The 25143-nt window shown below is 40.9% G+C and overlaps 1 protein-coding gene across 2 annotated transcripts in view; it reads right to left on the bottom strand.

The window, feature by feature from the left end:
- Positions 1–25143, bottom strand: part of SNCAIP (synuclein alpha interacting protein) — a 161141-nt gene that overhangs the window by 23690 nt on the left and 112308 nt on the right. For both annotated transcript variants that reach the window (XM_035013989.1, XM_035013988.1), the window contains exons 4-6: positions 19943–20811; positions 17913–18092; positions 12000–12113 (exon numbers count right to left, since the gene is read on the bottom strand). In XM_035013989.1, the coding sequence (XP_034869880.1) occupies positions 12000–12113; positions 17913–18092; positions 19943–20811 (1163 nt within the window). The remainder of the gene's footprint in view (positions 1–11999; positions 12114–17912; positions 18093–19942; positions 20812–25143) is intronic.

The raw sequence follows: 25143 nt of genomic DNA, 5'->3' as shown, positions 1-25143 counted from the left end.
CTCGTTTTAGTTATTCTATAGATGTAAAAGTAGAACGTTTGAGTAGTTCCTCAAAGTGACACAGCTAGACAGATTGAAAGCGGGGACCAGAATCTAAGTCTTTTGATGACAAGGCAATGTTTTTGCTACTTTGTTATACTATCTTTAGGGTGCAGGAATATTATTATAAAACCTCAGGCATTAAGAGAACCAGCTTCTCCTTTGAAGTTGATAATGCTTCGACCATGCCTTCGTGATCCCAGACCTCCTGCAATCAACAGGCTGACAGAGAGAAGCAAGAGCTTAAGTGGCTAAGTATAAGATAACCTCACCGAGAGAAAACCAGGACCCTCCTGATTTTTCTGACCAGATGTTGGTGGGGTTTTAAAGGTAAAGGCTTCCCTTATTCCCTGTTAAATGGAGGGTGCCCGACACTCTGAAGGCAACCTTTCAAGAGCAAAGACATAGTGCGCTCAGCGTGTTGTCAAAATCCGTTTGCCTTTTACCCACTGAGTATTTTGTGGTATTTTCATGTTATGTTTGGCCTCAGGAGAAAGCAGGGGGATGGGATTTCACTGTTTTAAAATAGATGAATTAAATATAATGTTAAAAAAACACGAGAGTGGTAAAAACAACAGCATGAAGTTTAGTGAGTGGAATTTGACATTTAAAAAGATGATCATGTGTTTGAAATAGCCTTGAATCTCTCCTTAGCCTTTTAAAGGTTTCTCTTTTTTTTCCAGTTACTTGCTCGGACTGGTCATGAACTTTTATACTTTTCTGGATTAAATTTGCCTTCACCTTCTGAACATGCCAACTAATCTGCTAAAAGAATGTTGGATAAAAACAGCCAACCCCTTTCATGGTTCACCCCTCGTGGGGGGAGCAGGGCACTGTTTATGAAGGCATTGGCAACATCAGGGACAGAATGAACATTTGCACCACACTCTTCCCATGTGAGCGAGCAGGGAGTAAGACCCCCAAAGAACAAGAAGGGAAACATGTAATCAATGCCTATCACCTATCAAGAAGGTACCCAGGGAATGCAGGGTGAGTGTCAGCTGCAAAAGCAGACAGACCCTGAAGAACATGAAACCCTCAAGGTCCCTGGAGAATGAGGTGGAGCAGAGCCTGGAGGCCAGGGTTGGGAATGAGAATCTGGATCAGGGTATGCTGACATGCTTGTCCTCTTCTTCTGAGGCAAACTTGGAGAAAGTTGGGGCTGATATTTGGACCAGAGTGGGTGGTGATGTTTCCTATGCACAAGGTAGAACAACTTTCTTTATTTTTCCTAATTAGGAAGGGGAAAAATGGTATGACTCTGACTTGGAGACAGATGATTCTACCATGGGATCTTAACTCCTTAAAAGATTTGGGTGAGTGGACATATCTCAGAATAAAAAACATAACCCCACAGGTTTGAAGTCAATGGCGAAGATCTGGAAACAGCAAGAGGGCAGGTCACCATGCCACAACCAGTGACAAGGACAGTCCTGCCACCTCAGTGGCTTGTTCTCAAGCGTGTGGTGACTTGGCTTGCTCTGTGATATAAATCATAGAATCTTAAAATTGCAGAGTGGGAGAGACTTCAGGAATTATCCAATTCAAACACCCTTGTTTTACATATCAGAAAGCCAAAGAAGACAAGTATATATTCTCTGCTATTCTAGCAACTCTATTCTTCAGCAAGTCAAGCTCAAAGGAATGCAAGATAGTTAGGAATATTCTATATGAACCTGCTTGTCAGGCATACTTTCATATTTTTCAGACTCAAATTAATAGTGTAGTGGATAATGGTGTTCTACCTGGACAGAAAATGCCCTTTACTATCATTCACATTGTTTTGACTTGTAATAACAGGGTTGTAGGAAATGGAATACTGCATTTCATAAGACTGGGAATTTTCCCTGTGTTGAAATATGGAGAAGAATCTAGAGACCTGGACTTTGCAGGGGCTTGAAAATCTGGGCAAACAGGCCAAGGTCTGTATGAGGCCAAGAGCTACCTTAGCTCCCGATGGTCTTCCGAGTCAGGTTCAGCCCGGATTGTTCAATAACCTGCCTTTTTTTCTTCTGATGGCATGAAAAACTCTTCCTGATAATTAAGGATCTTACCCAATTCAATATGCAAGACTTACATAAAGTAAAACCATTATTCTACTGTTCAGAACAGGCATGTCTTTGCCCAGCACCTCAAATTCAGTTTCGCGTTCTGCAGTGAGCAATTTACTTTAGTAAGAAGTGACGTAACCAGCCTGTTCACTGATAAACTTCATGGAAACAAAAGATCTTGAATTCCTGGGTTCTGATAAGAGCATATTTAGCATCCCCTCTCAGAGAAATGCTGCTTTCTGCTCTGATTCTGGAGAACATGCCAGCAGAAATCGATGGTCCAAAAATTCAAACAGCGACTTACCAGAGAAATATCTAGTAAGGAGAACAAATACAACTATCTTCTCCAACCAAGAAGGGCCTTATGAATGTATATGTGTAATAAATATACATGCAGTGAGGTCTACCTCTCTCCTTAGACATTCAGCACTCTCTTTCTGTGTGTGCATGTGTGCATGCGTCATGGAGATGTTCAAAGCAGAATGTAATTTCTGATTTTCATTTTCCCTAAGTATTGCTTTCAGAGAACATCTGATGCAGTCACGTGGATGGAGAGGCCCTTCTCTCTTATTTCCGTTTTACGGAATGCCTTAATAAGAATGCCTTTCCAACTTAACATTCTACCCATCCACCCACACACTCATCAGTACATTCAATTTTCACCTTTTGACTAAAAACTTCCTTCATGTCCTGGTTTCCTCTTCTGGGGATTTTCTGCTCTTTGGGGAACCTGCTTTATTGGAGTATTTTGTGTGTTCTTAAAGGCAATGTAATTTGTTTAATGAGGCGATTAACACATGTAATTCACAAGATTTTCTGGACAAAGTCTAATAAAAAACGTAATGGAAAAGGGTGCACGGGTTTATTACTGGCATCAATAAAATCTCTACAGTTTTCGTTACAAACGTTAAGTTCTAAAGGAGGCAGCTTTTTCTGCAATCATATGTCATCAAATCTAATACACCATCAATTGTATGATTCAGTCTGGTTTTTGAGATGGTAAAGTGTAAGAAAGTGGCCAGCCATAATTTCATGGTGTCCTTTATTATAAGATAAATGTAGAATTCAGAGATAGTAACGTGTGAAAAAAAAAAAGTATATCCAAGGATGTCTTCAATAGGTTAAGGCCTAAATATTTTTTTGCCAAGTTTCCCTAATGTTTTATTTATGGTGAAATAAGTAAATTGAACAATATTGATATCAATAAAAATAGGAAATTGGGAGACATCCAATAATCCAAAGAACCAATATTTATGTCTACTACGTGCCAGCAATAGGCAATGCGTCATGTGGCTTTTTTCCACTTAGTCCCCAGAGCTGCCTTGTGAAGTAGGTTCTTTTATCTCCATGTTAGAGATGAGGAAACTGAGGTTCAAAGAGATCATTTCTTAAAAAAATAAATGTCTCATATACGGTAACAGTCACCTTACAGGCAATACAATGGCACTAAATTCCTATCTTTCAATAGTTACCCTGAATGTAAATGGGCTAAATGCCCCAATCAAAAGACACAGGCTATCAGACTGGATTAAAAAACAAGACCCATCGATATGCTGTCTGCAAGAGACTCATTTTAGAACCAAAGACACCCCCAGATTGAAAGTGAGGGGGTGGAAAACCATTTACCATGCTAATGGACACCAAAAGAAAGCTGGGGTGGCAATCCTTATATCAGACAAATTAGATTTTAAACCAAAGACTGTAATAAGAGATGAGGAAGGACATTGTATCCTACTTAAAGGATCCATCCAACAAGAAGATCTAACAATTGTAAATATCTATGCCCCTAACATGGGAGCAGCCAAATTATATAAGGCAATTAATAACAAAAGCAAAGAAACACATCGACAACAATACAATAATAGTGGGGGACTTTAACACCCCCCTCACTGAAATGGACAGATCGTCTAAGCAAAAGATCAACAAGGAAATAAAGACTTTAAATGACACACTGGACCAAATGGACTTCACAGACATATTCAGAACATTCCATCCCAAAGCAATGGAATACACATTCTTCTCTAGTGCCCATGGAACATTCTCCAGAATAGATCACATCCTAGGTCATAAATCAGGTCTCAACCGGTACCAAAAGATTGGGATCATTCCCTGCCTATTTTCAGACCACAATGCTTTGAAACTAGAACTCAATCACAAGAGGAGAGTCGGAAAGAACTCAAATACATGGAGGCTAAAGAGCATCCTACTGAAGAATGAATGGGTCAACCAGGAAATTAAAGAAGAATTAAAAAAATTCATGGAAACCAATGAAAATGAAAACACAACTATTCAAAATCTTTGGGATGCAGCAAAGGCAGTCCTAAGAGGAAAGTATAGAGCAATACAAGCCTTTCTCAAGAAACAAGAAAGGTCTCAAGTACACAACCTAACCCTACACCTAAAGGAGCTGGAGAAAGAACAGCAAATAAAACCTAAACCCAGCAGGAGAAGAGAAATAATAAAGATCAGAGCAGAAATCAATGAAATAGAAACTAAAAGAACAGTAGAACAGATCAACGAAACTAGGAGCTGGTTCTTTGAAAGAATTAACAAGATTGATCAACCCCTGGCCAGATTTATCAAAAAGAGAAGAGAAATGACCCAAATCAACAAAATCATGAATGAAAGAGGAGAGATCACAACCAACACCAAAGAAATACAAACAATTATAAGAACATATTATGAGCAACTCTATGCCAGCAAATTCGATAACTTGGAAGAAATGGATGCATTCCTAGAGATGTATCAACTACCAAAACTGAACCAGGAAGAAATAGAAAACCTGAACAGACCTATAACCACTAAGGAAATGGAAGCAGTCATCAAAAATCTCCCAAAAAACAAAAGCCCAGGGCCAGATGGCTTCCCAGGGGAATTCTACCAAACATTTCAAGAAGAATTAATACCTATTCTTCTGAAACTGTTCCAAAAAATAGAAATGGAAGGAAAACTTCCAAACTCATTTTATGAGGCCAGCATTATTACCTTGATCCCAAAACCAGACAAAGACCCCATCAAAAAGGAGAATTACAGACCAATATCCCTGATGAACATGGATGCAAAAATTCTCACCAAAATACTAGCCAATAGGATCCAACAGTACATTAAAAGGATTATTCACCACGACCAAGTGGGATTTCTCCCTGGGCTGCAAGGTTGGTTCAACATCCGCAAATCAATCAATGTGATACAATACATTAACAAAAGAAAGAACAAGAATCATATGATCCTCTCAATAGATGCAGAAAAAGCTTTTGACAAAGTACAGCATCCTTTCTTGATCAAAACTCTTCAGAGTATAGGCATAGAGGGTACATACCTCAATATCATAAAAGCCATCTATGAAAAACCTACAGCGAATATCATTCTCAATGGGGAAAAACTGAGAGCTTTCCCCCTAAGGTCAGGAACGCGGCAGGGATGTCCACCATCACCACTGCTATTCAACATAGTATTGGAAGTCCTAGCCACAGCAATCAGACAACAAAAAGAAATCAAAGGCATCCAAATCGGCAAAGAAGAAGTCAAACTCTCACTCTTTGCAGATGATATGATACTTTATGTGGAAAACCCCGAAGACTCCACCCCAAAACTGCTAGAACTCATACAGGAATTCAGTAAAGTGGCAGGATATAAAATCAATGCACAGAAGCCAGTGGCATTCCTATACACCAACAACAAGACAGAAGAAAGAGAAATTAAGGAGTCGATCCCATTTACAATTGCACCCAAAACCATAAGATACCTAGGAATAAATCTAACCAAAGAGACAAAGGATCTGTACTCAGAAAACTATAAAATACTCATGAAAGAAATTGAGGAAGACACAAAGAAATGGAAAAATGTTCCATGCTCATGGATTGGAAGAACAAATATTGTGAAGATGTCAATGCTACCTAGAGCAATCTACACATTCAATGCAATCCCCATCAAAATACCATCCACTTTTTTCAAAGAAATGGAACAAATAATCCTAAAATTTGTATGGAACCAGAAAAGACCCCGCATAGCCAGAGGAATGTTGAAAAAGAAAAGCAAAGCTGGCGGCATCACAATTCTGGACTTCCAGCTCTATTACAAAGCTGTCATCATCAAGACAGCATGGTACTGGCACAAAAACAGACACACAGATCAATGGAACAGAATAGAGAGCCCAGAAATGGACCCTCAACTCTATGGTCAACTCATCTTTGACAAAGCAGGAAAGAATGTCCAATGGAACAAAGACAGTCTCTTCAACAAATGGTGTTGGGAAAATTGGATAGCCACATGCAGAAGAATGAAACTGGACCATTTCCTTACACCACACACAAAAATAGACTCCAAATGGTTGAAAGACCTCAATGTGAGACAGGAGTCCATCAAAATCCTAAAGGAGAACACAGGCAGCAACCTCTTTGACCTCAGCCGAAGCAACTTCTTCCTAGAAACATCGCCAAAGGCAAGGGAAGCAAGGGCAAAAATGAACTATTGGGACTTCATCAAGATAAAAAGCTTTTGCAAAGCAAAGGAAACAGTCAACAAAACCAAAAGACAACCGACAGAATGGGAGAAGATATTTGCAAATGACATATCAGATAAAGGGCTAGTATCCAAAATCTATAAAGAACTCATCAAACTCAACACCCAAAGAACAAAGAATCCAATCAAGAAATGGGCAGAAGACAGGAACAGACATTTTTCCAAAGAAGACATCCAAATGGCCAACAGACACATGAAAAAGTGCTCAATATCGCTTGGCATCAGGGAAATCCAAATCAAAACCTCAATGAGATACCACCTCACACCCGTCAGAATGGCTAAAATTAACAAGTCAGGAAACGACAGATGTTGGCGGGGATGCGGAGAAAGGGGAACCCCCCTACACTGTTGGTGGGAATGCAAGCTGGTGCAGCCACTCTGGAAAACAGTACGGAGGTTCCTCAAAAAGTTGAAAATAGAGCTACCATATGATCCAGCAATTGTACTACTGGGTATTTACCCCAAAGATACAAAAGTAGGGATCCGAAGGGCTACGTGCACCCCGATGTTTATAGCAGCAATGTCCACAATAGCCAAACTGTGGAAAGAGCCAAGATGTCCATCGACAGATGAATGGATAAAGAAGAGATGGTATATATATACAATGGAATATTATGCAGCCATCAAAAGGAATGAGATCTTGCCATTTGCAACGATGTGGATGGAACTGGAGGGTATTATGTTGAGTGAAATAAGTCAAACAGAGAAAGACATGTATCATATGATCTCACTGATATGAGGAATTCTTAATCGCAGGAAACAAACTGAGGGTTGCTGGAGTGGGGGGTGGGGTGGGAGGGATGGGGTGACTGGGTGATAGACACTGGGGAGGGTATGTGCTCTGGTAAGCACTGTGAATTGTGCAAGACTGTTGAATTTCAGATCTGTACCTCTGAAACAAATAATGCAATATATGTTAAGAAAAAAAAAAAGAAGAAGAAGAAGAAGGTAGCGGGAGGGGAAGAATGAAGCGGGGGAAATCGGAGGGGTAGATGAACCATGAGAGACGATGGACTCTGAAAAACAAACTGAGGGTTCTAGAGGGGAGGGGGGTGGGAGGATGGGTTAGCCTGGTGGTGGGTATTGAGGAGGGCACATTCTGCATGGAGCACTGGGTGTTATGCACAAACAATGAATCATGGGACACTTCATCTAAAACTAATGATGTAATGTATGGGGATTAACATAAGAATAAAAAAATAAATAAATGTCTCCAAGGCCACCGAGCTAGTAAGTGGTAGGGCTCGGATTTAAACCCAGACATGGAGTCCACATTCTCCAGGTCTCTCCTTTCCGTCTACTGAGTATGAATGTCCGCAACCGCTCACTGACCTGCAACCCTTGATTCCATAATGGACACGCTCATTTTGCACGGTGACCACCCTTGGGTCCCAGAAAGCATGGTTAACAGCCCCTCAGTGTGTGGGTTCGCGGAGCTCAGTGTTGCTTAGGCCTTTTGAAAGAGCTGTCCTCGGAGAGCAGATGGATGCCCAAGCTAATCAAAGATTTTTCTATTTTGCTTTCATCTGCAATCCCAGCACTTTCCGGGTTGTTTGCTTATTTCTACCCCATGACGGTGAAACAGTGAAGTCAACAGAATATTCTGCCTTTTGAATCGTGGAAAAACAGTAACACACAGCCTGTGGAAGGAAGAATCCCTCTTGCTAGCCTGCCTGTCACTGTTCGTGACCATTTGTAGGAACTGCTGAGTCTTTCCTTTTTTCAGAAAGTGTCCACCCCCCCCCCCCCCCCCCCCTTTTTGTTTTTTTGTTTTGTTTTGTTTTTTTTTTTTTGGATCTGTATTAGGGCAAACATTTAAAATGGGAGAATGCACACAGTACAGCCAAAGGTGTTCTTGGTATATGCCGAATGCTACGATGGAGGTTGTTTCTGTAGCAGGATCTTCTTACTCAGAGTCACAGGGAAGATTCGGGAGCAAAATGATCAGCAGGTTTGATGCTGAAAGTAACACAGAGCCCACTGAACTGATGTCCAGCGTGGAACAGGCCGAAGCCCCCCTGAGCAGCTGAGGCCAACAGCTTTGCTGGGAGCAGGGACGAGACCGTCAGAACCCTCGTGTTGAAAGACAACAGCCCGGGTCCCACCGCTGGTGGCTCTGACTGCAGACAAGTCTGTCTCCATTGTTGGGCCAGCAACATCTCTTTCATGGGCCAGCAAAGAGGGCCGACTGGAGGACATCCCTGCTTTATGCCTGAGTCCCCCCATGGCTCTCGCCTTGGCGCTCCCTGCAGTGAGCTCTGCTCGGGACACTCAGGCCATGAAGTAATTGCACCCTCTGAGACTTCACGTGTCACGATGAGGAAAATCAATTCCTATCACCCGAAGAGGTATCACTCCAGGAGACCACTAAAAACTGCGGGCTGCCCTGCGGTACCGGAGTCTTTAAGGTAATTTTTACAAGGAAAGGGACACAAATTGGGAGTCAAAGAAAGCACGTTCTTTAAGAATCTATATAGGGGCAGAGGGCAATGAAAATAAACCGAAAGAGGACTTTTGCTCGGCACTATCCTTTCCAGAGGTATTTACTCAAGGAACAAAACCAGAGCACACTCGAGTGCCTGCCTGATGGAGGAAAAACTTGCATGTGCTGAATCCATTAGAAAACTGTTCAGTAACAGTCTTCCTTGTGAAAATATTAGCCTTGTCCCGGTTCCAAGTTCAGCATCGCCACAGGTTATCTGTTACGTAAGTGCCTGCAGCCGATGCAGGATGGCTGGACAGAAGAGAATTCACAGTTCGGAAGGGCTTCTACGCTTTCCACTTGGGTAGGAATGCTCTCCTACGGGCGCCGCTGGGCTGGCCCTGCTCACAGCTGGCCTCGAGGTCATTAACAATGCTTGTCAGCTTGAAATAACAACCTGGAGACTGATAACTGGCATGAGGCAAATGCCTGACATGGCTCTTCGACTAGGTCACCCGTTTCAGGGTTTTCCTCGAGTCCTGTCAAGCAAGCCACGCCATCACCCAACCAGTTCCAGAAAGGGCACTTTGCTCTGGTTCTGTCCCAATGCTTCACAATTATGAGAAACCCACTGTGAGAGCTGAACAGAGAAACTGGCAGGCTTTAAGCAGCATTTCCCGAGACAAAGAAGGCCCGGGGGCCCAACTGTTTCCTTAGAGGCTCAGAAGGGCAACGCAATCCTCTCCTCCTTTTCTTCGGCAAGCTCTACCAAAAGTACAGTTAGCCTTTCCATTGGTATCGAAAATTCCTCGTGAGGAATAAGGATAAGCAAAATGAAGCCAGGGACATGAGACAATTATTCAGACAGTTCGGGAATAAATAACATTCTGTTTTAGACTGCAAGTGATTTATGAAGATTATCAGTGATGACATTCTTCTGGTCATTCAAAAATTCTATTCTCCCCTTTGCCAGTGTAAGCAAAAAAAGGGCATCCTTTGCAAATGCTTATTAACTATTATGGTTGTTGGTAGGAAACCATGGCTGGGGCTCTCAAGGACAGTACACAGAGAAAACGGAGTGATTATTTCAAAGACAGTGGCTTTGACAAATTTTAAATGTTCTTCCTGCTCCTTTCTTCATCTAATAAATTTAGTACCAGATACTCCCTTCTTCAATGAGCTGTGTATCACAGTGTGTTGTTAGCTAAAATTGTAAAAAAAAAAAAAAAGCCTTCCTCGGCTAGATCAATGCTGCTATAAACACGCCATACAATTATCTACACACACAGGCGGACACAAGACAGGATCTGATCCTGAAGTCACAGGGTCTGAGCTGAGACACAATCGTTCCTTACTAGGCACTGGAACATGTGTAAGTCACTTAAATTTCTTTCTTCACTCTCATCTACAGAATGGGTAATAGGATCCAACAGGGTTGTTCTAAGGAATAAGTCAATAGGATCCAACAGGGTTGTTCTAAGGAATAAGGAATGTATGCAAAATCCAATGGCCTGGTGCCTGGCACATAAAGGAAATATTACATATTAATATGACTATAATTATTAATATAATAACATGGTAACTATAATTAGTATGTAATTATATTATATATTAATATCACACATTAATGTAACATATTACATATTATACATATATTACACATGAATATAATATTAATACATATTACATATTAGTATATATATAAACCGAAGTTACCATGGCAGAAAATAAGCTATCACCTAACATGGACTCCCACTAAAGAAAGACTGTAGTAATACTCTCCACGGGTATTTTTTGAACTTGAGATTGTCATGCTCGAAAAAGCATAATCTCTTGTTGACAATACCACGATTTACTGCCACTGGGAAAGTTTATGAAGCCAAAGGGGATATGGTTATATGCATGAGAAGCAATTTTCTTTGCCACAAACAAATATGATTAAATCTATTTTAATACAGTGCTGACTTTATTTATTTATTTTTAAGACTGAGATTGGCATTTTGTGGTTCCAACTTAAAAAAAATATGTAATTTATACTTATCCTTCTCAAAGGGAGTTACTGAGGATTTTTTCTACTCCATACCCTGGACTGTGATCTTTGTACATCAATTACTCACACAGGGATTTCCTAATGTAGGAACTGGTTGTAACTGAGACTCATCCAGTTAGTGTGTCTGCTCATCTTTAATAGAGAGAGACTTCCTTAATTAATCTTACTGAAGATTTTACTGAATTAATTCTAGTTTAATTTAATTAACTTAATTAATTAAATAAGATTTTACTTAATCTTACTGAAGAAAATCTTACTGAAGATTTTCCTTTTAATGCTGGGTACAAGAAAGTTTATCACTTTCTCTTTTGACAAAAGTTAAATGCATTTATTGTAGAAAATTTGGAAAATACTGAAAAATATAAGGAAGATAAAAGCGACTTCTAATTCCACCCTGAGTGATAACTCCTATGAACATGTTGTGACACAGTTTTTTTTTTTTTCCCGAGTCTTATGACCTACTTCTTTTCTTCTCTCTCCAGAATTCAAAGTTGGTACCAAATTAATATGAATGGTTTTGTATCATACATTTTAATATTATATAATGACCATGTTTTCCCATAAAATTCCATTATAGGTATATAGTTTCGTTATTTAGCCAATATCTTATTAGGGAATATTTAGGTTGTTTTTTTTTAAAAGATTTTTAAAATTTATTTATTTGAGAGAGAGAGAATGAGAGACAGAGAGCACAAGAGGGAAGAGGGTCAGAGGGAGAAGCAGACCCCCCGCTGAGCAGGGAGCCCGATGTGGGACTCGATCCCGGGACTCCAGGATCATGACCTGAGCCGAAGCAGTCGCTCAACCAACTGAGCCACCCAGGCGCCCTATTTAGGTTGTTTAAACATGTTTTTCATTAAAAATTACTACAAGGAAATGATGGCTTATAAACCTGATCATTAAAAATTCTTCCTACCTGGCCAAAGCAACCTGCATAATGAATAAGGCTTGGGAAATCCTTAGAACAACTCAGCTCTGCGATGGCTTCGGTTTCACTCACCATCCAACGGACACACTCCAACTGACCATTCTAGATTGGAAAAAAGAAGAAAGAAAGAAATTCAAGGTCACTCAAGTTTGAAAAATACCTCATAGATGGTAATTTTGCCAAGGGAAGAAATCACGTGAATTTTGGTTCTTGTTATTTGGCTTCATTTATTTGCAGTCTATCACCTTTTTTGTCTCTGGTCTGTGCTTTTGGCTCAAAATCAGATGGGGAATTTTTACTGAAATGCATTTTCATAATTGTAATCAGTTAGTTTAAAATGACTTTATTGAGGTATAATTTGCATACTATAAAATATACTCTACCCTTTTTAAGCATATAGTTTGATGAATTTTGACAAATATATACTCTCTTGTAACTACTGCTCCCATCAAGATAGAGAACATTTCCATTCCCCCCTTTCCCCAAAATCTTTACAATTCCTCTGGTCTCCAGAGGTCTTCACCTTTGCCCCAGGCAACCACTGATAGGATTTCTATCACAACAGGATAGAGTACGGAGTCTTTTGGGTCTCACCTTTGTCCCTCGGCATTCATACCTCTGAGATTCATCCAAGCTTCTGCTTGTATGAAAGGTTTGTTCTTTTTTACTGATGACAAGTATTCCATTGTATGAATATACCAACATTTATTTATTCATTAGCTCTTAGAATAGGCTTTTACCCTTGAGAATTTGAAATGGTAGGATTCCAAAATAAAGAGAGAGAAAATAACCTCATTATTCTATTGGTTCAAATGCTATGTTCCCTGAAGCCTTTGGTGACTCCATCTCTACACTGGCTTTTTCCTCCTGTGCTGAGATCCCACACTGTACAAACCAGGAAGGCAGCTGTGAAACATATAACCTAGTCATTAGGACCCAGACTTTGGAACGAATTTAAATCTTCAATCCACTACTTAGTTACAAGACCTTGAACAAGTTGCTTCCCTCTCTGATACTCAGTTTTCTCATCTGTGAAATGGCAGGGATAGCACTAACTGCCTCATGAGCAGCAGATGAGACAAAGCATCTGAGCTTACTCAGCACCCAACACTTGTTACCTTTTACTAGTAGTGCACTCTCCCAGCTCCTCTTTAACACAAATGAGACATTCAGCTGCCTTCCTGGTTTGCCCAGTGTGGGGCCTTAGCCCAAGAGAAAAGAGCTACCATGCCATGGAGTCCAGGAAGCTTATTCTAGACACAAGATAGAAGGGGGGTAGTCTACTCCTTTTCCATCTACACCTATTTGGATAGTGGAATTTCAAGTAGTCAACTCTCAACTGCTCACAGGCAGAGACTATCTTTCCACTGGGGGAATCTAGCCAGATCAGGTGGGTGGTGAATAGCTTCCAGGTGCCACTTCAGATCTGTCTCCTCCTTCCTCTGCAGTCATTGCTGCCAGGGGAGGTAGGTCTGTATGGGCTGGCTCCCTTGCCCCCTGGGTTTGGCTGATGGAGAGCGTTGGCAGGACACCAGGAAAGGAGAATGAGTTTGAGGTCCCCTCTTTTCCTGGCTTTCCCAATTCCCATGGGGTTGCCGTTGGCTGCTGTGTCCCTCCACCAGTCAAAGGTCAAAAATCAGCCAGTTCTTCCATTTGGCCATCTCTAGCTTGTGCCTCTCCCCAACCCCTTCAGACTCTCAGGTGGGAACAGTGCTCTGCTCTTACCCCAGGATACTGTACTTTTCTTCTTGGGCTCCCTACACCCCACCCATCACCCTTTTGTACATGAATCCTTCATTATAGACATTCTTCAAATTGCATAATTTGAGCATGCCAACTGTTTTCTACCAAGATTAAAATAAAACCACTGATACTATGTGCTTTATTCCCTCTGAATAAAAAAAGGAATAGGAACCATAGTGAGCACCTACTAGGGAAGATAGTTCATATCAACTGGCATTTACACAGAACACAGAGAAGAGGCAACATTTCTGATTTTAATGATTTGAGTCTTGTCTCTTTTTTTCTTGGTCTAACTAAAAGTTTACTAATTTCTTTAATCTTTTCATACAACCAGATTTGGTTTTGTTGACTTTATTTCTTTTTTCTGTTCTCTATTGCATTTATTTCTGCTTGAATTTTTAAATTTCTTCTCTTCTGCTTGCTTTGAATGTAGTGTGCTATTCTTTTTCAAGTTTATTAAGGTAGAAGATTAAGCTATTAATTTTAGATCTTTCTTTTTCCCTTTTTTTTTAAAAAAAGATTTTATCTATTTATTTGAGAGAGAGAGCACACAAGCATGGGGAAGGGGTAGTGGGAGAGAGGAAAGCAGACTCCTTGCTGAGCAGGGAGCCCAACGTGGGGCTCTATCCCAGGATCCTGGGATCATGACCTGAGCCAAAGGCAGATGCTTAACTGACATGAGCCACCCAGGTGCCTCTCCTTTTCTTTTTTTTTTTAATACTGGCATTTATGGCTATAAATTTCCCTCTCTGCATTGCTTTAGCTGCATCCTTAAATGATAATAGAATGCATTTTATTTTCCAGTTTCCCTTGTAATTTCTTCTTTGATAAATGATTATTTTGGCGTGTGTTAATTCCAGATACTTGTGAGTATCCCTAATTTCCTTCTGTTTTGATTCCTAATTGCATTTCCTTATGGTTAAAGGACATACTTTGTATGATTTCATTCCTTTCATATTTATTGAGACCTGTTCTGTGGCCCAATATATGGTCTATTCTGGAGAATGTTCCATCTGTATTTGGGGAGAACATGTATTCTGCTTTTGTTGGGTAGAATGTTCTGTTAGATATCTGTTAGGTCTAGTTATTCAAGACGGTAACGTTTGAATAAATGTATTAAATAATAAAATGCTGCTATAAAGGCGGAAGGAAATATATTGCTACTATGATCTTGAACACAACATTGCTTGCCATAAATAGAAATACCAAGAAAGCAAAAAAATGTTATTACATTTCAGCAGGAGATTTTTGCCTGCTGGAGTCTCTGAAACTGGGATCACTCATACTGGATGTTAAAAAGGAACGTCAGTAGGTTATGTCTTTGAAGTCATTTTCTCATCAGACAAATGTGCTATCTTTGAGCTTAATCAGAAGGACTGCATGAGAAATAAAAAAGAAATTAAGGTTATTTCTCTCCAAGTCTGCTTAACTCCTAAAACAATGTATTGTGTTGGCCCCCTTTTAGAAACACACTGCTCTCACCGTATAGAAATCTTTCTTTTCAGTTATTTTGCTTAACTGTTCCCAAAGGGCACTCAGTAATGTCCTGAACTGCCACAGTATCTAGTGTTGGGTTGCCCAGAAAACTCTCAATAAATTCTGCATGTAACTGGTAAGAATTTATTATGTTCCATTTAAGGAGTTTAAGGGTAGGGAAGAGGTGTTCTTAAGCCTTCAAAGCCCCTTTTCTCAGGTTATCTTTTTATTTGATACCATATCTCTGACTCTGCTTCCTGTCAGCCGAGTCACATTCTCTCAGCGACTTCTGCTCGTTTGAACCAAGTTTGTTGTCTTTAATGACAGCAGGGCTCTCAGAACTATGCTTAATGAGGTGAGACACTATCAGTTGGTCGCTGGTGTTCAAAACAAGGTCCTCAAACAGAAGAATGATGACTTAGTAGAACTCCCTCAACTTCACCAATGTCTATCAAATGACACTGAATGGACTGAGGCCAGATTCCCAAAGGGGGTGGCACTTACTATAAAATATTTGTTTTGACTTCTTTTGTAAATTCTAGATTAAATGAAGAAATAGAAGAAGAGTTCCATTTCTCATATCATTGTCCAGAAGTAAAAATATGAAAGGTCTGAGACCCCCAAATCCATAAGAGCTTTTGAGTCTAGTGGGTTTGATATGCGTTCTTCATTAAAACAAAGAAACAAAAACCACTGCAGTTCAAGGTTACATGCTGATTATATGATAGCAGTACATTGACTGGAGGAGTTTAAGAATGAATTACCAATATGGATACCATAGAAGGAATTTATAGCCAGGGTTGGTCTAATGACCACCAAGTTTCTTATGTACTGTCCTACTCTGAACATTCTTAATCCATGAAAACAAGCACTAAGGTATATAAATGAAGAAAAAGCTTTCTCATCCAACTATGTGGCTATGATATACTCCATAATTTAACATCAGTTAGGAAAGCTAATGAGCACTGTATTTTATAAACACTAAAAGAACAAGGCTAATGTCAACATTTATTGGCATTGCAAGAATATTTTATTCATCACTGACCCACACCCATTGATGACCAGATCTGACCCCTGTCTTGCCACAGGACTCTGATATAGGACTAGATCCTGAATTTGCCATCCTGCACTTGAGTTACTGGTAACTTACCTGCCCTATCTACCTGGCTATCAGCTTCTGAGGAAAAGGGACTAGGTCTCATTCAAATTTGTATTGTCATCACCCAACACAGTACCTGGTGGACTTGGTACACATTGTTGAACTCAACTATACTGCACCTTGACTTCCCATCTAATTTCTCTTCATGATGGATGTTTGCAGTTCAGTGCCTAATGTGACATAGCAACATTCACTAAAGGAAAGCAATATCTATCAGGGTCCTGGATCTCTTATTTTCTAAAAAAAAAAAATCATTTTCTATACTACCTTAGAAATAATACACTATCATTGAATAAAATTAAATAAAACAAAAAACAACTTTTAATACATAAAACTTCACTAAATGGTAGGGCACCTAGGTGGCTCAGTTGGTTAAGTGTCTGCCTTCACCTCAGGTCATGATCTCAGGGTCCTGGAATCGAGCTCCCCTTCGGGTTCCCTGCTCATTGGGGAATTTGCTTCTCCCTCTTCCCTGCCCCTCCCCCACTCATGCTCTGTCTCTCTCTCTCTCTCAAATAAGTAAATAAAATCTTTAAAAAAAAGTTCACTGAATGGTAAATAAATTAAAGATGCAAAAATTCAGATTTGCATAAAAGATACATTAAGGTAGGCCAGCAATCACTCGTTTTTCAAATGTAACATGTTCTTCAGTGAATACACAAGTGGATCTCTTTAACTAGCAAGTTCCCCTAGTAAATTTCAAAAATAATTCCATTTCTAAAAATGATTATTCAGCTTTTAGAAGACATAACTATTATGTAAAGCAGAGCACATATGCAGAAGCACAAGATGTATTATATTTCCCTGAACTTCGCTTCTGGCCTCTTCATAAATATGACTGAATTCTACACTTATTTGCCAAAGATCCTAAAAGTAATTGTAGTTTAATGGCTAACCTTCTAGCGACGTGTTATGTTTTACAGAGGCACTCACTGCAGTGAGCTATAAAAGACCATGTTTCCTTGACTCACAATTTCTAAGTTTTAACTCCATCCCAGTTGACACTACACACAAAACTAGGCCCTGACATTCGAAACAACTCTTGGTACTGAAGACATTTACACTTCAGATGTGATCTGTTAGAAGCCCGCTTTATTATCTGAAATACTCCTGAGAGCTATCTTTCCTTAAAATACACCTTTTCCTCATTTGTCTCGCTCATTATACTCACATTAGGAAAACATGAAACAGTCGCAGATAAATCCAGGTGTGGTTAAAATCTAAATTGCAGTCACCATGAATAACGAAAGTTCTGAGAACCACAATAGATCATTTTCCTTCCTCTTTATTAGCTGACTTGAAGTTTACCCTCGTTGCACAATAAATTGGAATGTAGTCGCCAAAGCTCAAAGCAGTTAGTACCTGAAATGATTACTCTCTTAAATGTAGTAGGCTCATTTGCCATTTGCTTGATGTATCACGCTACTCTCTTCCTGTACTCATCTCTCCAACTTAGCTCAATAGGAATCTTCAAAAACAGAAACTTTTAGCGGTGGCGGGTCCAGCCCCCAACCCATCATCACCTTGATGGCCAGGCCCGCTGGAGTCAACTTCTCTATGTTTCGCTCACTGAGGCAATCTTCTCCCATCAAAGAGGTGAGGTGCTGCAGACATTCGGCGTGTCCCTGCGATGCGGCCACATGTAAGAGATTGTTGCCATTTTCGTCGTGAATTTTGTCTAGGTTGTCGGCAGCGAGGTGTGGCTGTATAGACGGTAAGATTAGAACACTTAAGTCAAGAATCAGAATGAGATGCTATGGGGGTTTCGCTGTGGCCCCTGGGAAGAGGAGATGAGTTTCCAGGAGCTCTGGTGGCCATCCTGGGGATCTAATAAGTCAGAAATTCCCTACTATTAATGCTAATGACTTTCCATTACAGTTTTTGCTATCCTATCCTTTAGAACCTGAGTCCTCAAGGGACTTATCTTCATGGGAGACATGGTGACCGGGCTCGGTCAGTGAGTTTGCGGAGGCGCCAAGATGGTTTTCTAAACAACTGCAATAATGACATTTATGGTAATTGGCAGGTTCCCTCTCTGTCTCCTCCATTCAACTGCTAAGTGCTGACAGCCAGACTGTGTTTTATCCTCTGTTGTAGGTTTGTTGAATGAAAGAACTACTTCTCTCCACCATCTGGTTTGCCTTGAACGACAGAGAACTGACTTTGATTGCAAGCTATCTGATGGCTGCCACATCTAGAGCTACCACAGGATTTTTCCAGACACTTGCACCCCAAACAGAGTCCTGGGGCACCTGGAGGCTATACCTGGCCTTTAGTGTTCTCACCTCTAGTGAAGCTTAGTTCCCTGCATATGACATGGTTGATAGAGACTGTTGGGTGAGTCAAGAGGTGTTACCATCTGGGAAACATGAAAACATGGGATGGACAGAAGAAAAGAATAAACCAGAGAGAAAAAGAGAGGAAGAGCCAGGAGAAATAGAAAAGCTATTTTCAGGAGGAAAAAAAAAATTACTTTTTTTTTAAAACATTTTATTTATTTAATTTGAGAGAGAGAATGAGATAGAGAGAGCATGAGAGGGGGGAGGGTCAGAGGGAGAAGCAGACTCCCCACTGAGCAGGGAGCCCGATGCGGGACTCGATCCCGGGACTCCAGGATCATGACCTGAGCCGAAGGCAGTCGATTAACCAACTGAGCCACCCAGGCGCCCCCCAAAATATTACTTTTTTAGTAAAAGTGTTCAATCCTATCATCCTATGACAACAGTCAGACAACAATAGACCAGGCACACTGTACTTATCTCTGCATGGCTTTACCCTAAGTGGAATCACACTGCCAAGCTGTGATGCTTTCTCAAGTGAGACTTTAATTAACATCATAGTACCAGCCCAGGCTTGCTACTGTTTGATCCAAGTCTGCAAGCCAGAAAAGAACAATGCAGGCAGATGGAGTGTGATTTCAGTTGAGCTCTCTCTGAGCCTAAGCAGAACAGACTTTTCTTACATCATGTTAACTCTGTGACTCAAATCTTTGGAAAGCTTCTTCATGTTCCCTAGACACGAAGTGCTGGAACTCGGTAAAAACTCCATGGAGGTCAGAGGGCAACCAAGCTCTAGGGTAAGCTTCTATCTGCAAATGTTTTCCAACTTCCTGGTCCAAGTCTTCTGAATAATGATCAGGACAAAACAGAAGACCCTCTGTTCATGTATCTGGCAGGCCCACCACCAAGGGACCAACATCCCCACAAGTAACCAAGTGAGAGCACTGGGATCCATTTGAACAGGGAAAAGAAAGACATTCAGATTCACATTAAAGCAAGGGCTGGACTTTGTTTTGTTTTTGTTCTAGATTATGGTCAGATTCGTGCACAGATTCGTGCACAGTTCAAGTGGAATAACACTCCCTCTGTAGCCGTTTGTTTTCTCCCTGTACTGACCTCCTAATTTTGTATTTTAAAATTCAAGAGGCACATCATCTAACTCAGGCTATGAGTAAAGATGAAGCAAGAATGGGAAGAAACGCTCATCATTCTGTTACTCCTAATGGAGCTGACAGAACTGAAGTCTCTAGATGATGGAACGAGATCATACTTACCAGGAGAGATATCTGTCCTTCCTTAACGATGTTCAAGATGCTTTTCACTTTTTTCAGGTACTCACTCCTTTCTTCTGGGCCTTGGGTGCTGGTCCAGTTCACGCCCCCAATCGGCTCTTCTAGTTTGGGTTCTGCGGCTGCAGGCTGAGGATGGAAGGCCCTGAGCTGGCCGTCTGGCGTTGCCTTCTCGCGTTTTCGACTCGGAGGATCATTAAAGGTCTTGATGAGGAAGTCCTTAGTCTGGGTCTCGGGCTCATATGCAGAGCCACACTTCACCAGAGGCGGTGAGCTCTCAGACTCTTCCCCGGAGAGCTTTTGCTGCTCGCGAACGGCCGAGGACGCTTTTCTCAAGTGAGGGCTTTTCACGGGCGAAAGAACACAGAACGGTGTCAGGTTGGCTGGTGAGCTCTCAGCGCTTCCGGGGGAGCAGGCTTTGCCAGAAAGGCCATTGATGGTGGTGCACAAACCCAAAATTCTCTTCTCTGGAGTCACCTTGGTGAAAGAGGCAAGCTGTTGACTGGATTTAATGTAAGGCACATCCAGAATCTCATCCATGTCAAGGTCATAATGCTCCAGCTCCCCCAGCAAGGTGCTGGGCTCGGTGCTCTTACTCTGCGGACCACTGTCTCCATCTCCAGGGCTGAGCTCCTCGGGCTGGGGGCCTGGGTCGGGATCACCCCCTTTCTGGTACTCCACCTTCTGGTTCTTCTGGTCATCGCTTTCATTGTTCTCCAGAGTCTCCGGCTGATGTTTCAGCGGGGAAACTCGCTTCACAGGACGGAACTTACTGTACACATCTGCGATTCCTGTGGGCTTTTGCGTGTTTGTCATGAGAGCCGACACGTTGCAATTCCAGCTTGAGCTAGAAACTGTTTAGAAATAAATACAAGAGGAGAGTATTACACTGAAACGCCGAAGGTATCTTGGCCACGCAGGCAGGTGTAGTCCACTTACGTTATGCTCAAAGAAAGCTCCTGTCTGAGGGATGACCTAGAGAGACGTCTATCATACCAAACAGTTCATACTTACCACTGGAAAACTGAGGGATAAAAGTTATGGCCTATTGGCTCAAAATTAATTAAAATAGTATTCATGGAAAAGCAGACCGCTAAAACAAACAAACAGATCCAGACAGATTTTTAGGTTCATTCCCTGGATGGCTATACCTCTTTGGAAGGATTAGGATACTTGTCACCACCTTGAAAAACAGAAATGGGAGGTCAGATCCTCTGGGTTAAATGAACTTCCAAAGTAGTTTGGGGAGAGAAGGGATGGACACACACACGCGCATGAGCACATGCATACATACATATATGTATACCCCTAAAGCTTAAGAAGTCCCACATAAAAAAATGGGTAAATTATTTAATATTGGGCAAACTGAAACTGTGACCCATTGGGTGACTGTCCACCACAGATGGGTATCCCAGGGAAGCATCACTCAGGGGCATTTCCCAGTGCTCTCTGGCGTATGACACAGCAACATCATGTATTAACACTTCACAATGGAACATGTTGTAAGAGTCAAGGAGGCCCTCCAATGTTGGCAAAGCTGGGAGCAGCCAGGAGGAGAAGGAGTTGCAAAGGGAGAGCGAGATGCACAGGTTGATGCATCTTCTTCTTCTTCTCCTTTCTCTGCAAAGCTTAGATAAAGATTGTCTGGTTTACCTTTGAGTGAGCGTCTGGTAGAGACCAAGTGTACAGCAAAACAGCAATGCATCTGGAGGTTAAAGATAAGAACACCATCTCTCCCCGTTAGCCTCATGGAAGGCAACCCTGTGCCTTCTCCTGGTGCAGGATGATGGACCACAGTCTCCTCCCTCATGATGACCCTGCTTCCTCTCTGGGATACTCCCCTGACTAGACAGATGACCCGGCACCTTTGGAAACTTGTAGGCCACTGGTGTATGGACTCTTCCCTTTCCAATTACATTTATACCATCCCCCTTCAAAGGGGGAAGGTTTCAGGACATGCCCTCCATCTAGGGGCCTCCCATCCCACTCTCCTCTTCTGGAACAACAACAGTTAGGAAGAATTTAATCTAAAAGCATGTGCTTGTGTCCATTCTTTGCTACTGGACACGACCAAAGAATAAAAGAGATGGGGTATATTCAGGTCTGTAACTTCTAGGACAGTCCCTGGCTACCACTACTTTTAGGGGTGAAAGTTATTAAAAGTTCCCCAAATTTAGATCACTGGTCAATCTTGTTCCTATTGCAATGTGTTCTAAAAAGATTCAGAGAAGTTCTGGAAGCGAGCTAAGGAGGTGAGAGTAACTATTCTGAGACTGAATGCTATGTAACTGCTGGTGGGTGGGGTCTTTCCCCCCAAAGAGACCACAGTTTGCCATGGGTTTTTTCAGACGGTCTGCACTAAGTGGTCTAGTTCCAAGACCTTTAAAATCTATGAAGAGAATACTATGAGCTGTGAAGGGAGGCCTGGATTCCACCCAGTAAGGAACAGGTATTAACAAGAATGTTCCAGAAGGGAAGGAAGGTATCTAGATGCTGTTAAGCTGCTGCCTCTCTTCCCTTTCGTTGGCTCTGGTTCTAAACTGTACACAGTACTTGGCACAGAGCAGACAATTAACAAATGCTAGTATTTGAATTTGAATCTCACTTTGTGCAATGCATTAAATCTCCTTGTAAATGCCCAAAGCGCATCCTTCTGAGGGATTTACAGCTTAATATCACAGGGGACAAAAGTCCTGTTAATAAACTCAGAGGAGTGATAATCACCATGAGAGCTGGATTTTCTGAAGTTATTTATGAAATGTAAATATGCAAAGGCAAAGACTAATTCCAGTTGGTCCATTATAAATTTAAAAGATTTCCTATCCTTTATAGGTCTATTTTTCCCCTAAAAATGTGAAGCTATGAAAAATTGTCTGCCAGAAATTTCTGCCAAGCTTTCCTCTCTTCCTTTCAAGAACACATGGTTACTTATTTAAAACAGCAGAGAGATAGCGGATGTAAAGTTTATAATGTGTAAATATGCCTTTAATTTTATCCATCAATTTTTCTGAAAAGCTTAAAATACAGTGGCCAACGTGTGTGTGTGTGTGTGTGTGTGTGTATACTCCATGACATTTCAGAGATACATATTTATTATTAGGGATGGTATTTGCTAATATTTTGCCAATTACCTTGATTCCTTTGGAACTTCTTGAAAATGTGCATCTCAGGATGTAATAAAAAAATTTTAAAGTCACATAACTTAGTGGACCAATACAACGAGTGCATTGTACCTATATATTTATGTATTGTATAAGGTCGCGGGTTCAAAGGGTTACTCTTTTATGTTGGCTTTATTTACATGTGAAATTTTTTCCAAGTGATACAGGGAAATGGATACCATATGTTTCCCAGCTGTTTTTACTGACAAGAGCCATTAAGAATGCTCTATGGAAATGAATTCTGTCTGAGTCTTATGAAAACACTTCTTTCCACAGAAGGGTCTAGAAACTAAAGAAGGGGCATCAACATTAGTCTTGTTGTCCTTCCTCTTCTTCAAACCTCACTCTTTTTTTAGGCTCAGAGTGAAATCTATGCTTTCTAGTCTGTGTCTTGTTGACCAGGAAAAAAAAAACATCCCAGTTATGTAAAATTGATTATTCAAGAGAGTCTCATGAGAATGCTCCAATTTATTACTACATATACTCATCTGAGGGGGAAGGGCAATTTTATGCTACACATAAGACAAAACTTTAGATTATTTCTCCTAAGCTGGGAAAATGAACATTTTAAGCACAACATAAGAAAAAGGGCTACATTGACAAGGTTTTAACTTCCAATTCTATAAGTCTACCCCAAATTTCATTTATATTGTTGTTCTACCCCAACACCATCATCAATTTCTAATAACACAAGAAAACAAAGTTCAGACTATGGTTAATAGAGAGATTTTGAGGCTAAATTTGTTTTCTGGAAATCATGAATAAAGGCCTCATACGTTAAGCTTTAAATCCCTGAAAATCTTATCTATTATCTTATTAGATCTTTACAAGCTCTATGAGAACAGGGTCTGTGTCTAATTTATCTCTCTATCCCTCACAGCACTTAGCAAATTGCTTTATATAAATAGGTTCTTAATGATTTTTTTGTTGAATGGATTCATTTTTAACAGCTTACGAAAGTAAAACATGTCTAGTATACCTTAAAACTGTCTACCTGATTATGTCACAAATTTTCTGAAATGGTCATGAAGTAAATGCAAGTGTTTTTGAGGCCGACTTATAGGCCACGGTGATCTCTTCCAATCTAACTGTCATTGGAAATGTCTCTGAACTCCAGCAAGGTAGTTTCCAGTGGCCCGCTGACCATCCACACTTAGCCCGTATCTTCAACAAACATTTAATGTGAGCCTAGAATGGGTGCATATTTGTCACAGGCAGCATGTTCCAAAGCAGGGGTCTTACCCCTCCCTTCCCTTACTTGCTCCCTCCCTTTCTCCTACTCATCAAGCACACATGCTCTACTATTTCTTCTTTGTAATCTTGGCCTGGGTCAGATGACCACTCATGCAGTTTCCCAAGCAATCTCCCTGCGGAGCATCGCTGGCCCTTCTCTTTCCTTGACCTGCATCTCTCATCCCTCCGGGCACCAACTCCTGCTGTGGCCTGATCGAAAATTTTTCTCAAATCTGGTCCCTCTTTTCCAGCCTTATTATACTAACTGGACCACATGGGAACTCTTGCATATCCTCTACAAAGTTCTAGCTACTTCTCTGGTCTTCTTTTCTAGTCCTGAGTTATCCCTCTTCACATAGGTCTGATTTTGTCACTTCTTAGCTCGGAATCCTCAGGTGGCCCTGTATGGCCTATGACATTTCCCCCTATGTAGCATGCATATCCCTGCAGTATTGAAGATGGCACACAGGAACCATACTGAATACTCCTGACTTAGAGAATAAGGGAGCCATATGCCGTTCAACTCTCTTTCTCCCACCTAACTCATTCAAGGAATCTCAGTTTGGTGCTACAGTGAATTTAACTCCTCTCCCAAACTTACTATCTCCCTTTAAAATAATGAGACTGCAGGCCTCAGGCTAGGAGACTTTCAGGAGCAAAGAGTTAACAGGAATGTTTTATTTTCATCACATTCATTTTAATTATGACCTTGAATTGACTGCAAGTGACATTTTTTTTTTAAGATTTTATTTATTTATTTAAGAGAGAGCGAGCAAGAGAGAGCACAAGCAG

Source organism: Mirounga leonina, unplaced genomic scaffold (genome assembly GCF_011800145.1).
Source record: "Mirounga leonina isolate KUSES-001 unplaced genomic scaffold, KU_Mleo_1.0 Mir_168, whole genome shotgun sequence".
In the NCBI taxonomy this organism is placed as follows: Eukaryota; Metazoa; Chordata; class Mammalia; order Carnivora; family Phocidae; genus Mirounga; species Mirounga leonina.
The sequence above is the reverse complement of the archived record's forward strand: the minus strand, read 5'-3'. Positions and strand labels throughout refer to the sequence as shown.